Source organism: Ptychodera flava, chromosome 9, assembly GCF_041260155.1.
Source record: "Ptychodera flava strain L36383 chromosome 9, AS_Pfla_20210202, whole genome shotgun sequence".
In the NCBI taxonomy this organism is placed as follows: Eukaryota; Metazoa; Hemichordata; class Enteropneusta; family Ptychoderidae; genus Ptychodera; species Ptychodera flava.
Window position 1 is genome coordinate 34,297,717 of NC_091936.1, and position 22,881 is coordinate 34,320,597.

Below are 22,881 nucleotides of genomic sequence, written 5' to 3' on the forward strand. Positions count from 1 at the left end.
CTGCAATTGAGGCACATATGAAGGTAAATGGTACTCCGCCTTTATCAAATGTTACATGCCGTTCAGCACTGACAGCATTAGATAAACACTTGTAAGTGATTAGAAACAAAAATTCAAAGAAAATTCATTGGAAGGTACACATATGTTTACATATTTAAAGCCCAATTAGCTGTATTATTTTTGTATTTACTTACAAAAAAATAAGATCCAATCTTCAGAGAGATGTTTTGGATTCCTGCTGTTAAGCTACATTGTCTTTGAAAATATATTCCAATCCTTGGTGCTGGATTTGGTTAATTAAATTCAAATGCTTACACGTATATGTGTAGCAGTAATATATAAGTTGCAAAACAAAAAAATTATTTAGTCGTTAAAATCCAAGTTGTGCATTCGTCGCCAATATTTGAACAATATTCTGTGGTCATATTTCAGTAAGCATTATAAAGTTGCATTTGATTTCAAACATCTTATCGAGAGAGAATGCAAAATGATACAGCTGGTGGGGCTTTAATATGCATGAAATGACTAGATTTCTCAGCCAGATATCTATACCATTGTTGATTTGGATTCTGTCCAAGGCTTGGAGTTATCACAATGCAGCTTTGTGATGAATAGCTAAGCTCACTTAACAAAATCTAGCAGGTTTGGAATTCAGTCTTGGGAATGTTTGACAATCTTTCCAAAACAACCTCTGGTCTCTGACTGTGAAAACTGCAGGAGACAGCCTTGATGAGCAGGAAAGAATGCATCACCAACCATGGCGCTAATGACAATTCCAATAAATAGTCTCAACGTGAAACCCCCCAAAAAAGGCTGAGAATTTCATCACATTTAAGTCAACAACTTAATTGCAATCACCAGTCTAATCTTGACACTATCAACTTATCGCTACGGTACATCCTTGTGCTTTCCAATCAGATCTGTGAATCTTAGGTCAGAGCAATCAGAAAGAGATGATCATGACAAAATTAATTTTATCATATGGCAATTTTCAATATTTTGCACTTAATTATATATTTTGTGTAAAAAGGGTTCTATGTTACAAATCAGATTCTATTTATTGTATATAAGAAAGTCTCTAAGATTATGCCAGACGTTGGAATCGTCATAGAGATATGTCATGGAAGACTGCAAGGAAGGCTGTAGGACCTCTCTGTGATATTCAAATTGCCAAAGAACGATGCCCCAGACAAGCGCTGCAAACCATGGGAAGACGTCCGTCTTTGGTTTTTTGATGACATTCTTCTTGACGCCAAGGTTTACCATTCCAAAGAGTATCCTTGATAGAAGGTACATGTTAATCTGCAAATACACAGGGTGAATAGTGAAAAATTAAGAAAAGAGGATTAAAAATCCTGTCAAAATTATGAGAATACATAATGCTGTGAATAAAATTGCATACTCTCCATACAAACAGTAGTTCTGATGAAAAAAATATCAAAAATAATGAAACAAAATTTTTCAGAATTTTTCAACAACACGCTCACCTCAAATAATCAAGTACCACTTTTCATTTTTATTCTCTAAAGATGAAGATTGCTCATCTACATGTATCATTCTGGTAAAGCAAATTTCATTTCACTTTAAAGTATTTTGCCTAAGGGTAGCATACTGGAAATTGTTTCTTCAATGACGTATTTGTATTTTATCAAAATCATCTTGACATCATGAAATATTTTATCAACATGTAAATACACATGAGCTATGCATATAGCAGGATTGTTCAAGTCAAATCATTTCTGCATGTCCCACAACCAAACTTTGCTTCAAATCCAGTAATGACTTTGATCCAGTTGGATCTGAACACCGGGACTTGAGGATGTTCTGGCAACAAGACATAACAAGGCCCAAGTGATTTGCCCATTTAAAGCAAAGATTCTGGTCACTTTGTTGTGTCGTTTTGCTATTTGTGTTTGAAATTCATGTTTGCTTGCTACCATGAAAATCAGTATGTTTTCCTGCCACCAAAAACTCACTTGACGAGAGTACTGTTTTTTAACCATGTGAGTGCTGTAATTTTTCCCACCAAAATTTTAGTGCCACATTTTATCAATTTTATGAATTTTCTTGTAATTATTTTGGTAATTTTGGACCAAATTGACATCACATTTTATTGGCTACAGTTTTTTATCAAAATTTTGGCAAAAATCTGAATAAAACCAACTGGGGTTTGTTTAATAAAGGCAATAAAAATTAACTCTGGTACTCAAATGGTTAAAGATGCAATAAACTCCTGAATGGCACAATGACTTGCCTGTTTATTGACAGGGTTGTTTTGACCGAACACCAAGTAGCCACCAATGAATGCTGCAATGAATGAATGGTACTGTTTCTTCTGACTTTCAAGCCACTTCATCAGAGCTGTGAGCAGTTTATATGTAAATACAAATGTGGCAAGATTCCTGGAATGTTGATATGTCATCATGGCTATTGAACGGATCTTATCAAAGAAACTGTGGGGTGAAAAAAAAACAAGTGCAAAGTTATGTAAAAAACTGTACCGCGGAGTTCATTGAACTGTGCTTGATTTGAATACAACTATCTCATTTTAGGAAAAAGACTCCAGCTGCCTGTTTTGAAACAGAAAGTACAGAGTTCTTGAACTCTCTTCAAGTTTTGCTGAATGGCACATATTCACATCACAGCCATATCTCATGAAAACAGGATGTACCTCCGATAGTCTTCGGTTCTCATACGTCTCTTTACATTCCAATGATTGACTTTGGAACAGACAAAACATAAGATAACACAAAAATTTTTGATATCAAAGAGACAAAAATATTATTGATTTGAGGTGACCTTTGACATACCTTCCTTCTCTGAACAGGAATGTCATAACCAGAGCATGTGGCGCTCTGATTTTAACACCGTACCTGCAAAATGACCAAAAGGAAATATAATAATGTGGTATTTGAATGAAAAAGTTTCGTTACTTTGAATGAAACTTTAGAATCAAAGGACATTGGGGAAGAGATTTTGATGAAACATGCAACTTGCTGGAAAGTTGTTTTCGTTTTCCAGTTCATTGTATATTCGTACTCAATGTTACTCTTTTGACCTTTGACTTTGGCAAGCTCTTGGTCAGGCGGAAAGTGAAAGTATGTAGGCTATATGCATTTGCTGTGGAGGCAAATATTTGTCCCATTTCTTGAGGTTCTTCAAAAAGAATGACCAAATCTCTTGTTCAACAAGCAAACATTATTTGTCAATGCTTTTGATGACAAGTTCCTTCATATTATGATTCAAATACTAATATTGACAGTGTTCAATGTGGTCGACACTGACATTTTAAGTGTTCAACATGGTCTACATGGACGGAGTGTTTGACATTGTCAACACATTGTGTACTTCATAGAAAAGTTATGGCCATTAGTCTGTAAGTCTATGTAAATACAGGTGATCTTTGGATTGAAATATTTTGGTTTATTGATGGAAAAGGAGCACGGAGACTTCCATGGAAGTGACATGATGTTGAATCCAAAACTATTGTGCCCATCATTGATAATGTGACATTACCACTAAAGGAAGAGAAACACTGGTTCTAATCATTTATAGTGCAGATATTACTCTCTCAGATACTAGTGTAGCATAATAGTGTTAGTAAAATACCAAGGTCTAAGGTCTTCAAAACAACTATGAGTATAAGCTGCCAGTACTGGTACCATAGTTATTACATGATGGATTACTCAAACCAGAGGGACTGTGTTCAAACACAGTTTCTAACACCAAAAGTCATGGTCTTGAAAGACGCAATGACAGAACCTCATAATATTATATGGCATGAAATGATTGAAACATCTTTCTCGCATTGATACACAAAGACATAAATATTAAACAGATTTTTACACAAAATTTGATGCGTTTTAACCCTTGTCTGGGTGAATTCGGCACATTCTGGCCATCTCACGTGTATATTCATCTTGACTTGCTGTGGGTATATAAATATATGGGGGCAGATTAATATTAAACTAATATTTATGAAATGTAGAGTACAAATTTACAGTAAATTTGCATATCAGAGATAGCCAATCATCAAGAGATAACTGTGGTTGTTGGTATACAGTGTTCCTGATAGTTTGTTACAGTGAATAGCTGATTCAGTTGCGATGACCTGTGGACTTTGACCCGGTCTTTTGAACTTTTATAGTCACAAAGTCCGCATATAAACAAACAGGTTTTCATGAATGGCGTGCATCGTGTATCGCTCCACAATACAGAATACTACAGAGTACAGCTGTACGCTTACAGTGATTTATTCATGATGAAAATGCAAGCAACTGGAATGGACAAAATTTCAATTTTTAAACATGAAAATTGCACCTACAGAAATTTTGGAATTTATTCAGTTATTCATAGCATTGCATATTTCATGGTACAACTTTTCTCATACCATGAAAAACATTTCTCATAACAACTTTTTAATTTTTAAAATACATTAAATATGTTTTTTGTACAGTTTGGAATTAATTATCATTTTCAGAAGTGATCCCGCAATTTAATACATACAGTTTTGGTATACAAACAAACGAAAAAGGAATTGAAAAATCTGATTGTCAGTTACTATCTATCCTTTTTTGATTTTGTGAAGAATAACAAGATAACCACATCTCAACTGTTGCAAGTATGGCCCCTTGCTTCTACCTCCACGGCATGGCGATCGAGCTATCTTCTGGTACCTCCATGGGCGAGCACAGTACAATGTTGCTGCAGTACAGTAGCTCGAGGTTTTGCCTGGGTATTTGGGTCGGACGGCAAAACCAGAGCTACAGATCCAACCATCCAGAGAGAGTGCAGGTGCCGAACGTCTGGACGTTCGGCGCGCCTTGCAAAGTTATTCGGCGAATCCGGCGTTCTTCTCCTTACCGGTTTACCTTCTAATACTATTTTGCACCTACCCGCTCAAGGATGTCTCGCTATTTATCCAAAGTACTGCCGTTCGGCAGGTTTTGTGTGCCGATCGCGGGTTACTCACTGAGTGGGACGCCATGTTTGAAAGGGATGACGTCACAGTCTCGCACATCCACGTTCCTATCCTATTAGCATAACAATGCACACATTTACGTTGTACGTGTACGCTGCAGCGCTGCGCTGCACTGGTTCTTTCAGTTTTCATAACTACTGACCGGCCGAACTCCGAAATGAAGATCCACTTCCTATCCTATTAGCATTATTGTAGCGATATCAACAAAACGCCATCGGATATTTGCTGCGCTATGTAAAAAAGTTACGCCAGATTGACTTCATGTTCGGGAATTAAAAATCTTTGTACGTGTATAATTAAAACGAAGCTAAACAAATAAAATAAAAATTAAACAAAACTCAAGTAAAAATTAAACGAAATAAATACCGGACGGCTCGGTAGTGCATCTCTTACATAGTTGCTTTTATGTACATAATAGAAAGGAAATAAATGTAACTTCATTGTTACTAAATATAGCTGCACACGCGATATCGCACACTGCTGCCTGAAATTATAACAATTTTTATTGATGCATGCTCGCCTGGTCGCTGTTGCAGTTTTTGCGGAAATGCAGACAAGCATTTAATTTTGTGCAATGGAAAGTTACGCGAGGACTTAATTTTCGGGAAATAAAACTCCGCGTATCAATAAAACGAAGTTAAACAAATGAAATACACTGAAGCAAAATTCATTAAAAAATGTCGGGCCTTCTTTCTCGGTCATATCTCCGACCACTGAGTCAAGGTACGAGATTTTGTCGATAGAATGTTCAAATATGAATTTGAAGTAAGGTACATGGCCCTTTCCAGCGTAAACCATGGAAATGTCGTGTCTGAATATTTGACCAGAGTGGAGATTTAACATAATTTTCTCCGTTTCACGGAATCTTATGCCAGCTATTTCTGTTGAGGCTGCTGGTGAGCCCACGTTCCATTCACAGATTTGTTTATACTGTATTGTCCGTTGAATTAAAAAAAATATAGAAAAAAATACCAGGATTTGATATGCTTGACTGGAACAACAAGTAACTTGGGAACGTTTTGATAATAGAGTGTCCGATCATTCCGTTATTTGTATACAAGAGTATGAACGTATTATTTTCGTTACGGGATCGGGGAAACTGTAAGTTACCTCCTCATAATTTTGTCCCCATATCCATCGTGTACTTAAGTCGCGCTGCGTTGGTTTACACACCGTCCCTCAATGGAGGGACGGTGGTTTACATTATTATTTTCTTAGAATGTAATCTTTCGTATTCATAATTGCTATGCCTCTTCCTATATTGAAGGTTTTTTGTTTTTCTTGTTTTTGTTTAATCTTCCATTAGCTTTTACGTGTTCCGTGTCGTTTAATACGTTGTTTAGGTTTTCTTTCATTCTTCGTTTGAGAAACTTCAGTTTTTTCCTCTGTTGAAATTTTCTGTTTGTGTTGGTCTTTACGTCGTCTTGTGTGCGGTGATGGACAATGGGTTTATTCAACGGTAGTTCGCTTTTAATATGACGTGGTGGCCTTGGAAAAAGGCCGTCGGGTTTTGGTTTTATTCAGTTCAATTCAACTCAGTACAGCTTTATTCATCCTAAACATGGGCAATAAAAAGTGCGAATGAAACACAATACATCAAAATATTAAATATACAAAAAGTACATAGATACAGAGCGGTGACCAAAAACATACACATGAAACAGTTTACAAATCATTTAAAAGCCGCAAAGTAATGGAGGAAATGAATAAAAACTTGCGCCGGTTTAACCTGCAAGCAGGTTCCCGAGTGTAAAACGCCGACCGGAGGGTCGCTCCGAACAGAATATGATGAATATGACAGAATATTATTACTACAGTTAACAATTGATCGGGCTTTTCCTATGTACTAGCTGATCATAAAGTGACAGACTTCTCTTGATATTCTAATTTTAAGGTAAGTGATAAAATTCTGTGAAGTTAATATGAATGTCTTTGATTGTCAGATGAAGCCACCAGATGAGCGAGAATGAAACAACGCTTTCACTGTAATGGATAAGATTTATCTATCAAACATGAAGGAAAGCAGTTTCCTTAAAAATAAATCGCTGTCGCCCTTCCTTCAAGATAGCATCAGTGTTTAAATCCCATTTAATTTTTTTAGAAAGTATTCAACCAAAGGTGGGTACACTTAGAGACAATTTCGATTTCTTGATCGCACACAAAGGTTGTCGGAGGATTTCGTTCTTGCCTCCTCGGACATCGATAAGAAATATCACACACAACACCACTTAGGAAACAACAGATGACTTTATTTTTTGCCTTTGAAAAGTAGCTTACCTTGTTCTTGGCAGCTTCCCTCACTTTTAGGAAAACCTTGTTTGCTTTTCGTTTTCCGTCTGCTTTTGCTGTTTCGTCGATGCTGTCGTTTGTATTGTGGCTTTAATAGCGTGATCAAATAATCATTTACAATCACTTTCATGAATAACATGCACGTACGTATTTACACATTATAACATTTCTCTGTAATTTTGTTCATAAAAAATTATCATATAATATCAATCGTCTTCATTTCGGAGTTCGGCCGGTCAGTAGTTATGAAAACTGAAAGAACCAGTGCAGCGCAGCGCTGCAGCGTACACGTACAACGTAAATGTGTGCATTGTTATGCTAATAGGATAGGAACGTGGATGTGCGAGACTGTGACGTCATCCCTTTCAAACATGGCGTCCCATTCAGTGAGTAACCCGCGATCGGCACACAAAAACCTGCCGAACGGCAGTACTTTGGATAAATAGCGAGACATCCTTGAGCGGGTAGGTGCAAAATAGTATTAGAAGGTAAACCGGTAAGGAGAAGAACGCCGGATTCGCCGAATAACTTTGCAAGGCGCGCCGAACGTCCAGACGTTCGGCACCTGCACTCTCTCTGGATGGTTGGATCTGTAGCTCTGGTTTTGCCGTCCGACCCAAATACCCAGGCAAAACCTCGAGCTACTGTACTGCAGCAAAGTACAATGTCAATAGTAGTAGAGAGCACAGGTTATCGTAACGTTGCTTGGATAGTCGTTCCGAGGCGGGCAGCCGCAGGTCACCGTTTACTTGGAAAACAAAGACGATGTAAACGGCGACCAAGTAAACGTTTGTCTTTCCAAGTAAACGGCGACCTGCGGCCGCCCGCCTCGGAACGACTATCGAAGCAACGTTACGATAACCTGTGGCAGAGAGAGGGGCCGTAAACTTATATTTGGGGTCCTGGTAAAGTGTTGTCATGACAATGCAGAAGCGTAAGCCCACAGTTTAAAATAAAACAAATCTTGACTACTTCTATCTGAGTTTGCTAATCTCAGTGAGCCCCGCACGTGCGCACGTTTCGTCGTATCTTTACAATCTGTGGTAAAAACAGAGCCCAATGAAGTTATGTAAGTTGTCCCGTCTTCAAGTTCAACCCTCTTGCACATCGAGTGTTGGCAATAATGATCACGGTGTATTACGAATGACTAGGTTTATTACACCGACTGTCTATGAAACCCGACAAATCATAGTTAATGCAATACTTACACTGCTCCATTTCGCAGGCCTTTGACTACGGCAAGGGCTTCCTTGAACCGCCCGGACGCAAGGAGATGGTTTATTGCAGCTGTGACTGTCGCCATTTTGACTGTGCGTTAGTTCGGTGCAACTTTTCTCACAGTCTACATAGGGGTGTTGTGCTCTCTCTCCACTGCATCTCTATGCATACGGCCTGCCCCTGTACACGGTCCCTCCACAATACTGTACGAGCTAGCTGGAGCATGGCATTCATTCGGATGAGGCAAGGAGACTAAGTCTGCATATAATAATGATAATATTATATACACAGTGCAAATCCACGGAGGAGGGGGGGGGGCGTTATTAGTCATAGCAAAAGTGTAAAAAATCATGATTATGAACAGGGCCTAGGCTACTCTGATAAAATTTAATATTTCTTACAAAAGTACTCTAGGCCTACTTCACTCGAATCCTGATCAGTATTTATGCCAAATTCACGCAGTTGTAGTACTAATAAGTTTATGATTATGAATATTCTTGATAGGCCTACACATTGGATATTTCTGTCATTAGGCCTACTATATTCCCGCAAAAAATCCAAACCGCTCTGGAATCCTGAATGATGATCAGTATAATTGCAAAATTCACGCAGACTTTTGCAGGACAGAACCTCACAGTTACAGTACAGACAGTACTGCCTCATATAAGCTTAGGCCTACTGTACCTGAGGCAGTGACCATGCACACATCAAGTAAGGCCTACGGTGCAATGTTACAGCTGTAATTGTATTGATTTATATTTCTTAGGGTCTGTACCACTCCTGCGTGAATTTAGCAATTATACTAATCATCATTCAGGATTCGGGTGCAGTAACTGTACTTTTGTAAGTGTACAATAAGGACAGAAATATTAAATTCAAATTTATCAACAGTACTCATAATCATATTTTTTACTCTCGTGTCTTGACTAATAACGCTTTATACCCCTGTGTGCAAATCTTGTAGCGATTTAGAAATTGAATTTAATCAACTTGAAGCATATTCCGTGTCTGGGGAAGACGTTATGGATAGCATACAGTTGTAAGTAGGTAGGAGGCATAGGTTTAGCGTGATTAGCGGTGTTAAACTAGTTTCATCCGTCTAGCTCTGCCACATCATCATGCATGTAATTTTTTCTTATAAATGTCATGTGCAAATTAGGCCTATACACGAATGATGACCAATAGTGTAAAATGAGCGTCATCTGTTCTCTTCCTCAACGGATGGGCCAGCACCTTTGTGTACGATCGGCATTAGTGATCCCCGACCAACTAAAAAAAATGACGGAACCCTCAGAAGTTTAGAACATTTCACCCGCTCCCGGCACACCACTACCAAACCTAAATTTTGATAACCTAAAATATTTTTGTAATAGGCCTATGCAAAGTACGTGTAATGTTAAAATGTGCATTAATATACCTTACCGTTTGTCAGAAAAATATAGGGCTTCATTTCGCCACGTCTGAAAAGTTGAAATCTGCTTATATTCAGGTATTGTTACAAAATGCCAATGATGCATATCTAAATACCTCAAATTTAAAGAGAGCTCTCTGATGGCCGCGCTCCTATTCCATCAACAAAGAGAATCAACCGTTTTGGTTTCATAAGTCTGATAAGCCATGCCTTGTCAAGACAGAGGATAATCCGCCCGATGACATGACACAGACATTCAATCGTGATACGGTCGTTTCACAGTCGCTTGTGGTTAGGTACACAGACGACGGCGGATTGTTTCTGGGTCACAGGACCTTTTCTCAAACCTCAGTTTCGGTAGAAGCCATACCGAGAAGTGGTCCCAGACTGCCGCGACAGATGACAACCACAGGCAACGTGGGCTGGGTACTAGTCATATTTTGAAAAGTGTGGAAGAGGAAGTGAATTTTAATTACATTAGCAAACAATTAGACTTCAATGCTTGAATTAACTCGAAGATTATTCGTGGTCACTGGAAAATGGAAATTCGACCAAATTAGTGTTTTAAATTCTCATCTAACGATATTGTGCCAACTTAGTTGAACAGTGAAATGTTACTTTTCCTTATTTGAGTGGACTATAGCGGTTGCCATTCCTCTCTTTAAAGGGTTCTACATCCGATTGCGCCAATGTCAATTTTTGTCACCCTTATAAAATATACCTATCAATTTTTGTCAGATTTTTGCCAAAATTTTGATAAAAATCTGTGGTAAATGAAATGCTGTGTTCATTTGGTCTAAAATTATCAGAAAAATTACAGAAAAGTTCATAAAAATTGGTAGAAAGTTGCACTGAAATTTTGGTGGGAAAAAATACAGCACTCAAAGGGTTAATAGCTACAGAGCAATACCACTCCTTACTCTTTGTTGGAAACATTTTCACTTCCGTTCAGTTCTAAACCATGCAGTGATTCAGGTCGGAGACTACAAATGTGCAGTCAGACTGTCAAGCAAGATTTAATAAAGAACATAGCTTGGTAGACAATCTTTTTGGGCTTTGTGCAATCATTCAGAAATCCCTAAGCTCCAAACATTGAAAACTGCCTTTTTGTTGATTTCTAAAAGCATTTGATTGAGTGAATCACTCTCTCTCTTACTTTACAAATTGAAATGCCTGGGAGTGAATGAGTACCGTATTTTACACTCGATTTATAGCACTGGAAAGCCAGTGCCAGGTTCAGTAATGCTAACTCAGACTATTTGAATTGTCCGCCTGATGTAAGACAACAGTTATGAACTCCAATACTGTTTTTTTATTGAAATTCGATGATTTCAAAGATTGGGAGTTTCGGCATCACACAAGATATTTACAACCCTTTCTGCCCGCTTCACGCCCATGACATTGTAAACTTTTAAGTCGCAGACTCCGTTCGTAATTTGAAGGTACTCATAGGCATGTTTCGGGGTTTTCTCTCGACTGCGCAATTGCGCAACTTGCGCAATTCGAGCCACTTTCTGCCCTTTAAAAGTTACTGACAGCGCGAAAATCGCGCACAAAATACAGCAAGCAAATGCGTTCATATAATGGTGACCCAAGCACATAGTGTGGTGACCTGTTGTTTCTGCCCCTCCTCCAAATGTCAAGTCTGCCCCCTAATTTTGATAAATGGGGTAGAAATTGCCCCTTCAGTGAACATGCAGAGAAAACACTGCATGATTGCTTTTTATTATCAATTCTGTAAGAAATGCGTACGTCAGTCATTTTCCGTAAGAAGGTCATTGAACGATACATGGAATTTGGCTCTTCAACAATTCCAAAACTGAACTGCAGTTGTTTCGTACTACATATATTTTGGTCTCGTTTTCGATCGCGTAATATTTGCCTCGGGGCAATCCAAACGTCGGCAAGCCAAACCAACATATAGATAAGAACTCGTCAGCTTTGTAATATTATGACATAATGGAAAGAGTTCGAAGAAATTGGTGCCGATATTTATTATCAGTCAGTCAAAACAACAAACAAGGCAATGGTCGGAGAGAGTGGGCGGCTTCGCTAATTTTCGTTTCAAAAGTAAATTATTGTATTAGTTACCGCATGAAGCTGCTCTTTCCGCCTCGTCAGACATATATTATATTTTACTTTCATCTCCTAGGGCGACATACATCAGTCAAACATAAGTTATTTTCGTACGGTCTTGGGTATGCATGGGTGGCACGAGAAGTTGCCAATGAAATCACTTTTTTTCACTCACTACATTCCAGAGTGTCAGGCACTTGTAAATAAACAGTCTGAAAAAAACTTTTAGTTAGAAAAACCAAATATGCGAACATAAAGGATTTTACATGTAAAGCTTTCCAGAACCAGAACGGAAGGACCTAGCCTAGAATCCTATTCGTCCGCTTGCCTCCGTACCTCCGACCCCAAGAACAGAAGGACCTTGTCTTGAAGTAATGCACAAGTTTTCGTTGTTTTTCGTCTGACTTAGCGATCGAGGAAGGTCGACGTAAGGAAATCGATCCATACAATTATGTGGCTGACTTTGAAGACGAGTACCTCTTTCGCTTGTCCAATGTGCAATTCTCTCCGAATAGAGTTTTTTTTTTCATTTCTTGCACACGTTCAGCCAAAATAAATTTCAATAATTAATGACTGTTTCAAATGTTAAAGTACTTATCAATCTTTGTAAATATGTATACAAAGCCATGGCGCTGACATCTTCACTTACAATACATGCAGTGTGTTATGTAATTTAAGTGTGCATCCTCGTACTCAATATTTTACATTTTGTTGTGTATTCTTTGCTTTTTGCAAAGGGACATTGGTCTGGAAAAGCAATAAATCATCACCTCACGTTTTTGATCATCATGGCAAATCCAAGGCCCTGTATTTGTAATCGTCATCATCACAGTTTCTATAGTATAATTATGGCCCTACGCCTAAATCGTTCCTTCTATTCAGTGTCCTCGTGCTTGGCTCTTTCTTGAGTAGGGCCAATGTTACAGTACTGGGTTAACATGTTCTTCCTTGTTGCCCCTGTTTGCAGATTCCAAGCGTATTCACTGGTTTCTGTAACTGAAGTACCTCTGTTGCTCACTTTAAAGCAAAACTTGGCATTTTCATATGGCTTCTTTTACCTCCAGACAACACTGCACTTTAAATTGTCATACAACCCAAAATACCAGAATGTACGGATTCAGCATGAAACTGGCCAATTACACACCCTAGACATCCGCCATCCCAGAGTGCCTTGTTCAAGGACACAGTTTGCAGCCATTTCAACACCATGTATCAACATCAAATTTCCTTCTTCCTCTGCCTATTGCATCGTGATGCCACCTGCAATCTGTTATAAAATAAATCGAGCTCTGTAATATTTATTTTACGAGAGTTACGACACAAAAACGCTGACTTTAACGCTAAATGGACAATAAAACAAAGTCAAGGACACTTTTCATTGATGTATCTTTTGTTTTTGTTTCCTAAACTTGGTTTTGTGCATCGACTTCTTAAATAGTTGTTAGAAACTATCGATGGTACAGATCCGACACCACAAAGTGAACTTGTAAATAAACACTGTGCTTTGTTAAACATTTAGACCACGACTGTCCTTGGTTGGGTCAATCAAAGCGTGGCAAGAACTCGTCATTTCAACTCAGCCATCACAATTTCTTGGAAGGAAATACTTTTTAGACTTGTCAGGGCAAGATTTGAAATGAGTCAGATTCAGACCACAGTGAAATGACGTCACTCAGAACGAAAACATGCAGAGAATCACCTCAACATTTCCAGTATCTTTTTGTACACTGGCGCAAGGCTTTTCGACTGGATGAGTATATTTGAAAATCGTGTGATCCATCCATGTGTCTCGCTTAAAAATACCCTACTTTGCAGTTTTTACAGATAAACCCAGCACTTTGTCGTCCCACACCGGCGCCCAGTCTGGCCGTCCCTCTGTATAAGATCGGGCCGTCGTTTTAATCTATAGTATTCTGCCTCAGTTAAACAAACCTGAACATCGATGTTTTAGGGTTCGCAGAGATATGAGAGTATGAATAGAAAAAAAGCAAATGACACAATGTTTAGCTGACATTAGAGATCAGCATTACTTTCAGAGAGATCAAGTCTTAGGATGTGTTTCAGGAAGCTTTTCGTAATTTTGGTACCAAGGGTGTGACCAATTGCTAGGCAAGTGCAAGGGGTTGCTGCAACCTTGTAATCGATTAGCTGTGCCATACATGATAGAAAGATAACTGTCTCTGCTTCTACGAATTTGGCCGGTTACAAAAAGTGAGTAATTTTCCAATTACAAGAAGCATGAATCATCGGAGTCTCTGGCGTATAACGAAGATGGTAAACGACCATGTGTTTCCTTCTTCGTTTAAGATGTGCTGGCTTTCGATTACTTAGAGTATATAAATAGACCTTTGGTTAAAAACTAGACCATGGAGAGACTCTTTAATATGATGATATATAGGTGAGGTGATTAAAATGTCTGGAAAATGATTCAGAGTGACACATCTGTACACCCTGAAAAATCAAAATAGTTGGCAAGAAATTATAAGTAGGTGTGCTTGCATGCAAAGAAGTCACAAAAATCCACTGCATCAATTAAATTAACGTGTTCAAACTACACCCATGAGGATCTCGCTCATTTTAGACGAGATATAGCTGGTCCAAGGTTGCAAATCCAGCGATTTAGGCTGTAATTACGACAGAACAAAGCTGGGAAACTTTGCCAAGTCGCACATTACAAGCGGTGAGCGATCCGGCTGTTCAAGTATGAAAATATGACAGATGGCGTAGATCAGACGGTAGTGGGCGGTCGGATAAATAAACCTTGAAGAGTTGAGTTGTAATCCAACATCATTCCACCAGACATCTGTTAAACTAACCCGTTGTTTATTTAAGAATTTGATATGTACAAAAATGCGGAGTAATGTTCTGACCTCGAGGCCAAGATGCTATAAAGGAAAGCAAAGATTTTTCAGTATGCAGATGGATGTCTATTTAGGCAAACAAAATAGTGATTAATCAGTAGTTTTAGGAATAAACTGTACGCTTGATAAATTCCTCGCCAATGATTATAACATAAATTGGTTCACAACGTTTAGTCACGTCCACCGCGGATGTAGAAGCATTTGGCTAGAAAGGACTACATTAAAAAATTCTAAATGCTTTAAAATCTTTGTAAATTGTAATCAACTGACACAGTTGAAATACTTTCAGCACCTAAATATTTACAAATCTTTTTTTCGAAGACCTATTCATGGGAGGTGGGTTTACGCTAGCGTTTCCACCAATTTCCAAACTAAAATATGTAAGTTTATCCTAAGTAGCCGGTTTAATCGCGTAGCCTTCGTAAAACGTGCGTCGTCAAAAACTTTGTATAAAAGACAGACGTGATCATTAGGTAAACGAAAACAATATATTTCTTATCACCCAGAATATCAAAGGTGAGTAACATTTTTTTCTCATACACTTCTGCATGTTTAATATGATGTCATGTTTTATCTTCTATCATCACGTGATCACAGTGCAAGAAGACAATAGGATGTGCGTTTTCTCCGGGACGTCTCGTTCGAATTCCTTGCCATAGGATACCTGGAAGGCACCCTTCGAAAATGGAATGCGGAGTAACAGTAATGACGACAACAATTTTATTCGTATTGTGAAGTCATATTTCCAGAGTCTGAACATGTAATACGCCGATTTGACAATTTCCCATTGTACAATTGAAAGGCGTTTCTATGATATATATTTCGGTAGAATGCGCCCCGGGGATAGACATTCAGACTCTCAAAACTTTCACATTACTCTTTTGGCCAACAACTTGTGGGGTCATTTTGAAGCTTATGGAGTAAATAAAGTTTTGTGAAAATTGAGGATTTTACTTTCCCCCGAACGCACAGATAGCTGCCATTTTGAATTTAAAATATTGGTAAGTATTGGGTAATTTGTTTCACTTTTACCAAAATTTGCACAGTGAGTCCCGATTTTTATTTTTTATTTTGAAAGATAATGATTGAAAGTTTGAGCTAAAAGTTTAAGCCCTTCATTTTCGAGGCGCGAGATAACTTAATGCCTCGATACGAAGTTAAGTTTTAAGTCTTTTCCGAACCAATGGTGTATCTGACAGCGAAACATATATGGCAAAGGTTGAGTGGCCAGGGATCATGTGTATCTTGAGAATCTCTGCGTCTTGTAAGGTTGAAAGATAACTTCAAACGCACTGTTGGCAAGATGTGTCCAAAATAAGTACATAGACCTGGCTGTAGAGAGCATATATACACTGCATTATCGATACGTAGTTCATTTCTCTGCTGATCATCCCTCCTTGGCAGTGTCTTAGGAATGTAATTCTGCATTGAAAATTATACAAACTCAGGGCTAATGAGGTACCGGTATAGTCAACGTAGGAATCCGCTGTATGTCTGACTAATGCTGCACTCGTCATGACGTTCAGTGAGAGTGTAATATATTTCGGTATGATCACTGTTTGAGGTTTTACCGAGTCAAACTTCACTTTATTCAAGTGCCTTTCTTTGAGAAGTCGTTAGATACGTTTTATTGACAGTCAGTGACGCTCTAATTGCAAAGTTTACGTTCACATCGGGTATGCAGTTTTTATGTAGTTACCTCTTTGCGACGGAAACATGAAACTTTTCAGTGAACACTGCAGTCAATTTCCGATTTCAGTAAGCTTTATCACATTTTACAGGATTGCGACAAGATCGTGTGGCGATGCACCAACGCTTTTTCACTTTTAATTTCGCTAACCTATGGTTAAGCCATAGACCCTAAAACAGAGGTATGTGGAGAAGCTACCATTGGAACGAGGCCGCTACTCAGTCCAGATTTAGTCTGTGAATGTCCCATCGTTGTTCAGTGACAACGTCAATTTGATACAGTAGAGGTGAGCGCCCTCATGTCTGGATTGCGGCTTGATTGTCCACTTGCTTAAGTATTTCTCCAGTTGGCCAGCGGCACGAGGAAACACTAACATCGCAATACGTATACGCCGTGTAAGCAGGCCAGTGATAACTATTTGGAGTTTGAAACGATTTTGTGTCGAGCAACACTTTAAGTATTATGAATCTCAAATATTAGGAAAAGTTTCAAGTATCAGCTGAAAAATAAATCGAAGTATTTTTATGAACTTGCAAAAGTACGTACGCCATAATGCCATTATTTGACTGTGCTGAAGATAAAAACCCAACTGTTTAGGCTCGTTCGTTTCAGTGTCTGATTTTGTGATTTTTGAATTGAAAGTTATGTTAGCTAGTATTTGCCACTGTTCTATGACCCAAGACCCTTGAAAATGTTTGGTCATTTAACGTCACCCATGACGTGATTATTTTCAACATTCCATTCTAGTGTTTTCTTTCGAGGTTGGGTTTCAGGCATTCAAGAGTTAGGTTTGATTAAATAATATCTGTTACTATTTAATTTTCCGCATGAAATGACCGACCGACGCGAGAAAGACACTCATTTTCGCGCTCTCGCAAAGGGGATGTGTATTCAATACATTATAAAACATTTTGATCTGTGTAAGAGTCGTCATAGCACAGTGACATTAAGTTCTCGAAGGACAGGAAAAACTCACGATTTCTGTGTACCACGACTCAAAATATTCACAAGGAAATTGGGGCGGGCGGTGTTGGGTAGAGAGATACAGATGGAAAAAACAAAAGAAACTAATTCTCGACAATGAAATCTTCGGACCAAAACAAAGTAAAATCAAGAAACATTCCAAATACTATAAATGACGAGTAGGACATTCATAAAATTACAAAACTTGAAAGCATGTGTGTGACTTTGCTCATGGGTTTAAATTTTTAGGAGCTTAGTGTTTGCACTTGATGAGTCAGTCCCATAAAATGTCACGTCATGGAGTGATTACCATGTTATAGAAACAACAAGTTTTGATTAAGCGCACAACTGTTAATGGCCAATGTCTTGTTTTGATTACTTCTTCAGTCAATATAGATTTAGAAATGCTTGCGTTCATAACATGGGTAGTCTTGTAAATAGCCTGTCTCCAACAGCCCTTTTGATGAACACTCACTCATAGTGTTGAAACCTTCCATAAAAAGCAGAACAAGTGTGCACATATTTTTGCAATATCATATTGTTCAGTGTGAGAAGCGTGTATTAAGGTAGAACGCACCTCGGGGACAGACATTCGGACTCTCAAACTTTTACAATTCTCTTCTGATATACCACATGTGGGGGTTCATTTTAAAGCTCTTGGTGAAAAAAAAAACTTTTCACCGGCTTAGCTTTTCGAAATTCGAAAAATTTTATTTTTCTCCATAGAGTTAACACAGGGATGGCGGCCATTTTGAATTTCTAATATCGGTAAATCTTGGGTAATTTGTTTCTCTAGTACCAAAATTTGCACGGTGACCCCCTATTTTTATTCTTGATTTTGAAAGAGAATGATTGAAAGATCCCTTGAGGAAAGTTAGAGCAAAAGTTTAAGTCTTTCACTTTCGAGGTGCATATTACCTTAAGGTATTTGCCTCGAAAGTGGAAGACTAAAACTTTTGCTCAAATTTTCCTCAATGAAACTTTCCACCATTCTCTTTCAAAGTCCAGAATAAAAATAGGGGATCAACTTGCAAATTTTGATACTAGAGAAACAAATAACCAAAGATTTACCGATATTTAAAATTCAAAATGGCCGCCATCCCTGTGTTAACTCTATGTAGGCCTATAGAAAAATAAAATTTTCGAATTTTGAAAAACGAAGTTATAGTCAAAAGTTTTCTTACATCAAGAGCTTTAAAATGAACCCCCACAAGTGGTATATCAGAAAAGAATTGTAAAAGTTTGAGAGTCCGAATATCTGTCCCCGAGGCGCGTTCTACCTTAACGGATTTTACCGAATAATGCTGATGATAAGTGAAATGTTTTATGTAACAGGGCAGTGGTTAAACTTTCCCTTAGTTAGAAAAAGGTCTCAAAATCGAATTCAGAACGTCTAAATTTACAAAAATTTAGATAAATACCTAACTATTTTTTTGTTGTAATTACCTCCGGATTTGGTAGGAGAACTTTGTCCCATGACATTTCAGCATCATGGTTTTATTCAGTCGAACAATATACTGAATTTCTTTTGTCAAACAGAAACCAAAGTATGCTTAGAAGATTATGCATTTGTCTCCGTCCTTTAATCACGCGGGAGGAATTTATTGGAGGCTACAGCTGTATCGTTATCGCTGCCATTAAGGCGGGTTGTGCCTCAGAAACTTCTTCACTATGAAAGATGCAAGTTAAATTTCAAAATCACGGGACGGAACACCCACATTATTATTTGGATCCCAACTTTTATAATACAATACATTTTGGCCAACCACTTGTGGGGGCTTATTTTGAAGCTTGTTGAGTAAATAAAATGTCAGCGGATTAATTTTGTGGAAATAGAAAATTTATTTTTCCCCATCGATTTAACACATGTATGGTGGCCATTTTGAATTTCAAGTATCAGCACTCGTAAAATTTGCCTCTCTAGTTATAAAGTTTACCAGGTGACCCGACTTTTATTCTCGATTTTTAAGGTAAAAGTTCAAAATTTACGCGAGGAAAGTTTGGGCCAAAGTTAAAGTATTTTAATTTCGAGGCCCATACTACCTTAAAGTTGAATATTTGTGAAGATTTCCAAAAGATTACCGATGAAGGCAGACGATAAAGTTCCCATGACCAATTAGCATTTTTTTGCCACATGGGAGAGTGATTATTTCCTTGAATGAAGGACTTGAGAAAACTACAAATGAAAGGCCCGGTCAATGAACTGACTGAATGATTGACAGATTTCTTTTAACAGTTCTGATTCGCTGGTTGTTTATGACCGTGCTTTACGTCGCCCGATTTGTACAACTTTTGATTCAATCGCCACTTTAGCTACCATACCTCTCAATCAAGTAAGACATTGCCAGCTGAATTCTCGGCAGGCGATCTACTACTTAAAATCCCTTTTCTGCCAATCACGGCATTTTTGCTTTCTTTGTCATGCCAGTGGGAGTGAAATACCTTCGAATGTTAACTAGCAAGTGATTTTATCATAAAAAGATATGAACTACAACTATATCATTTACACAACAGTTTGTGGCTATACTTTCTGACACATTACCATTTACTGAAAGTTCTACACCGTCTGATATTTTACAAGCTCGACAGGCGCACCGTTCGTTTCCTTTCTCCAGCCATTCTATAGATTTGCGTGGGCTAGTCGGCAGACTTGATTAAAGCCAATCCTAATCACATTTTAATGACCTTTCAGTGAAACCGCTCCATATTGTTCCCTGTTCTTTGCGGTGTAGACATTGTTCTCCGTTCTGTGCGGTATATCGTTAAATGCTATGAACGAGACGACAAAGTCGGCCAGAGGAAGTGGTACATTAGTGAAAAAAAATCCCATTTCTTTTCATTCTTTCAGAGATCGCTATGAAGATGCAGACAGCAGCAGAAAAGTCGTCGTCCGATTGTTGCTGAGCGTGCGCCGCGAACACGATGTAGGTGAAAGGTTGAATACCCTGGCCAAGTATTCTTTTGATATTTTACTTTTCGTCCAAAGTTCGTCCTGCTTTAATTACCCTTCCCTGTTATGACAAAGAAATGTCAATGAATGAATGAAAAATGACTGGGCTTAAAGGAATTTAAGTTTGAAAATAAATTCTGGCCCGGTATTTGGCCTCGGTTCAGGTTTTGATCAAGGCGCTTATGTGTGATCAAAACATTTCTATGCATTTGAAATAGGAAATTCTTTGTGATCTTAAACTTAACGGGCTCTTAATCCCGAACTAAATGCTGTGTATAGGAATTTTAAATTGGCAGATGTCAACAACACCGACATCCTTTTGAAATAAAAGAGGATAAGTAAGAACCACATTGTATGGCTGACTCCATCCCGTTGTCATGGTAATCCCGGAGATCGCCGAGCCATTATTTATTGGTTGCTGGGTTACCTAGGATTGATCCTTTAAATCCAGTCTTTACTCGCTGGTGTGTATCCTTGAAATAGTTACCCTGTAATTTTCAACTCTCATCTCTCTCGTGGTCTTTGTCTGAAATGCCAGCAAACACTGATGAATATGGTTTTTACTCAACACAGGCATCTGATAACACAATGATGTCGGTGTTGGTAGAAGTGTGCTGGAATATGGTTGACATTGTTACAGGAATTACAGCGATACAAGACTTGTATATGTAGTCGTACCAGCTCTACAGCTGTCATGCCGGTATTTTGCGCAAAATTTTACTTTTTTCATCTCCGCGTTCAAAGCTAGAGTCAACTGGTCCAGCCAACGGGCAATGAGATTTAGTCATTTCATTACGTTCAGTGACAACTCAAACATAAAAACGTCTTTCTCGATCACACATGAACATATTTTCCATCTCTGCAGAGGACGACCATGATGATATCGAGACCGTATTGTTGTGCCCTGATTGGTCGCGATACAACTTGCGGTCTATTTGTACAATAAATACATGAGATAGTCACCACCGCATTTTAACACAGAAGCGCACAGACTGACAGACAGATAGACAGGCACACAGCCAGACAGGGAGAGGGGGAGACAGACAGACACAAGAAGGAAGGAATTCATGGATCGCAAAAATTTAGAATAATACACAGCAATGGCCAGCAATGGACATTGACATACAATAAATCAATTTGATACATCACAGACTCAAGAAACCAGCCAATTTTGTACTTTGCTATCCGTTCTTTCACAAGGCATTTTCGAAGAGTAAATTTCTTTCCTCCCGGAATCATGGTATATTAAACCGTGCATGTGGTTAATTTCATGTTTATAAATTATATCGTTACAGCGATGGCGATACGGTCTGACAGCCAAGTTTAGTGTTCAAGACTTCACTGCCTGTTTTGCAAGTTCCCTACATGTTCAACTCATTAGCAAGTTTTTGACTGACGTCGCCTCCGAAGTTCTCCAACCCTGTCCAAAGCAAAACGTTGAAAAATAACTTCTCTAAGCTTATTATGCGAGAGGTATCACATGGCGTTATCTTACCATTAGGAATCACATCACAGCATGAAATGACAAATTACATAACACCTTACAAAAAACAAAGTTTAAATAACATTACACCCCAGCACGACAGCACAACACTGTTAATTTGGTTGATGTACTTCTCACGATGTGAGAGTCGGACAGGGACAAACAGTTCCTAACCACATAACCGACACAATGTTGCCCCATTACATAACGTCAGGTGTACTCCAGTAGCTGTCAATTTGTGAAACCATTCATTCCGTATATAATGTCACCTATAATTCACTATATGATGAAAACTTTGTCACGTTCACATGTCATCGAACGCTGTGGGTTTGATAATGAGCGATTACCTGTAGTTTCCTGCTCAAACAACGCTCCTCCGCACATTAACAAACCAATAGCTCGACCCACGTTATGTGAGCACAGATCAATGGAACCAGCGATGATACCAAGTCATATTAGCGAGGTTTGCTAACGACAAAATTATAGTGAGATGTCCTCCTTTCAATGCCAAAATTCATTTCTGGCTTTCCTTTGAAAGAAACCATAGACAGCAGAGAGAGAAACGTTTCTCAATCGAAATGCGTCTTGGTAAAACAATATCTTCCTCACTCTCGTTTTTTCTCAAAAATATGCATAGCACATCAGTGATTCCGTAGATGCCAATTTATGAATATGTTTTCAGCTGAAGTTCACCCAGTTTTCTTTTATTATGATTTGGTAAACGGGTTTTCATATAATAAATTGTTTCATACAACATTCACTTTACTCCCAGAAAAAAAAAACTAATTAAGAAGATGGAAACTGCAAAGAACGTTTCTGCGAGGCAGACTGGAAAAAACTTCAAAGGACACTGTGTGCGGAAAAGGGGCTTTCAGTGAATGGGTCGCAATAAGGGCGACCAGGTGTAACAATGACTTCGTCGGTTGGCATTGTGAGCGTGGTGGTTTTTTTTGTTGCGT

At 38.4% G+C, this 22,881-nt stretch overlaps 1 protein-coding gene across 1 annotated transcript; it reads right to left on the bottom strand.

Annotated features, from left to right (window-relative positions):
- Positions 1-494: 494 nt before the first annotated feature.
- LOC139140788 (peroxisomal membrane protein 4-like) lies at positions 495-8,635 on the bottom strand. Its single transcript, XM_070710200.1, has 4 exons — positions 8,479-8,635; positions 2,811-2,873; positions 2,255-2,453; positions 495-1,302 (listed from the first exon to the last, which is right to left on the bottom strand). Exons 1-4 carry the CDS (start codon positions 8,571-8,573, stop codon positions 1,054-1,056), a joined length of 606 nt encoding a protein of 201 aa, XP_070566301.1. The 5' UTR covers positions 8,574-8,635; the 3' UTR covers positions 495-1,053.
- Positions 8,636-22,881: the final 14,246 nt, after the last annotated feature.

Coding starts and splice junctions, on each gene's coding strand:
- LOC139140788 (XM_070710200.1), bottom strand. CDS start 8,573: ATGGCGACAGTCACAGCTGCAATAAACCATCTCCTTGCGTCCGGGCGG. Junction 2,454..2,810: donor TTCCTGTTCAGAGAAGGAAG/GTATGTCAAAGG, acceptor TTCACCCCACAG/TTTCTTTGATAAGATCCGTT. Junction 1,303..2,254: donor ACAACCCTGTCAATAAACAG/GCAAGTCATTGT, acceptor GTGTATTTGCAG/ATTAACATGTACCTTCTATC.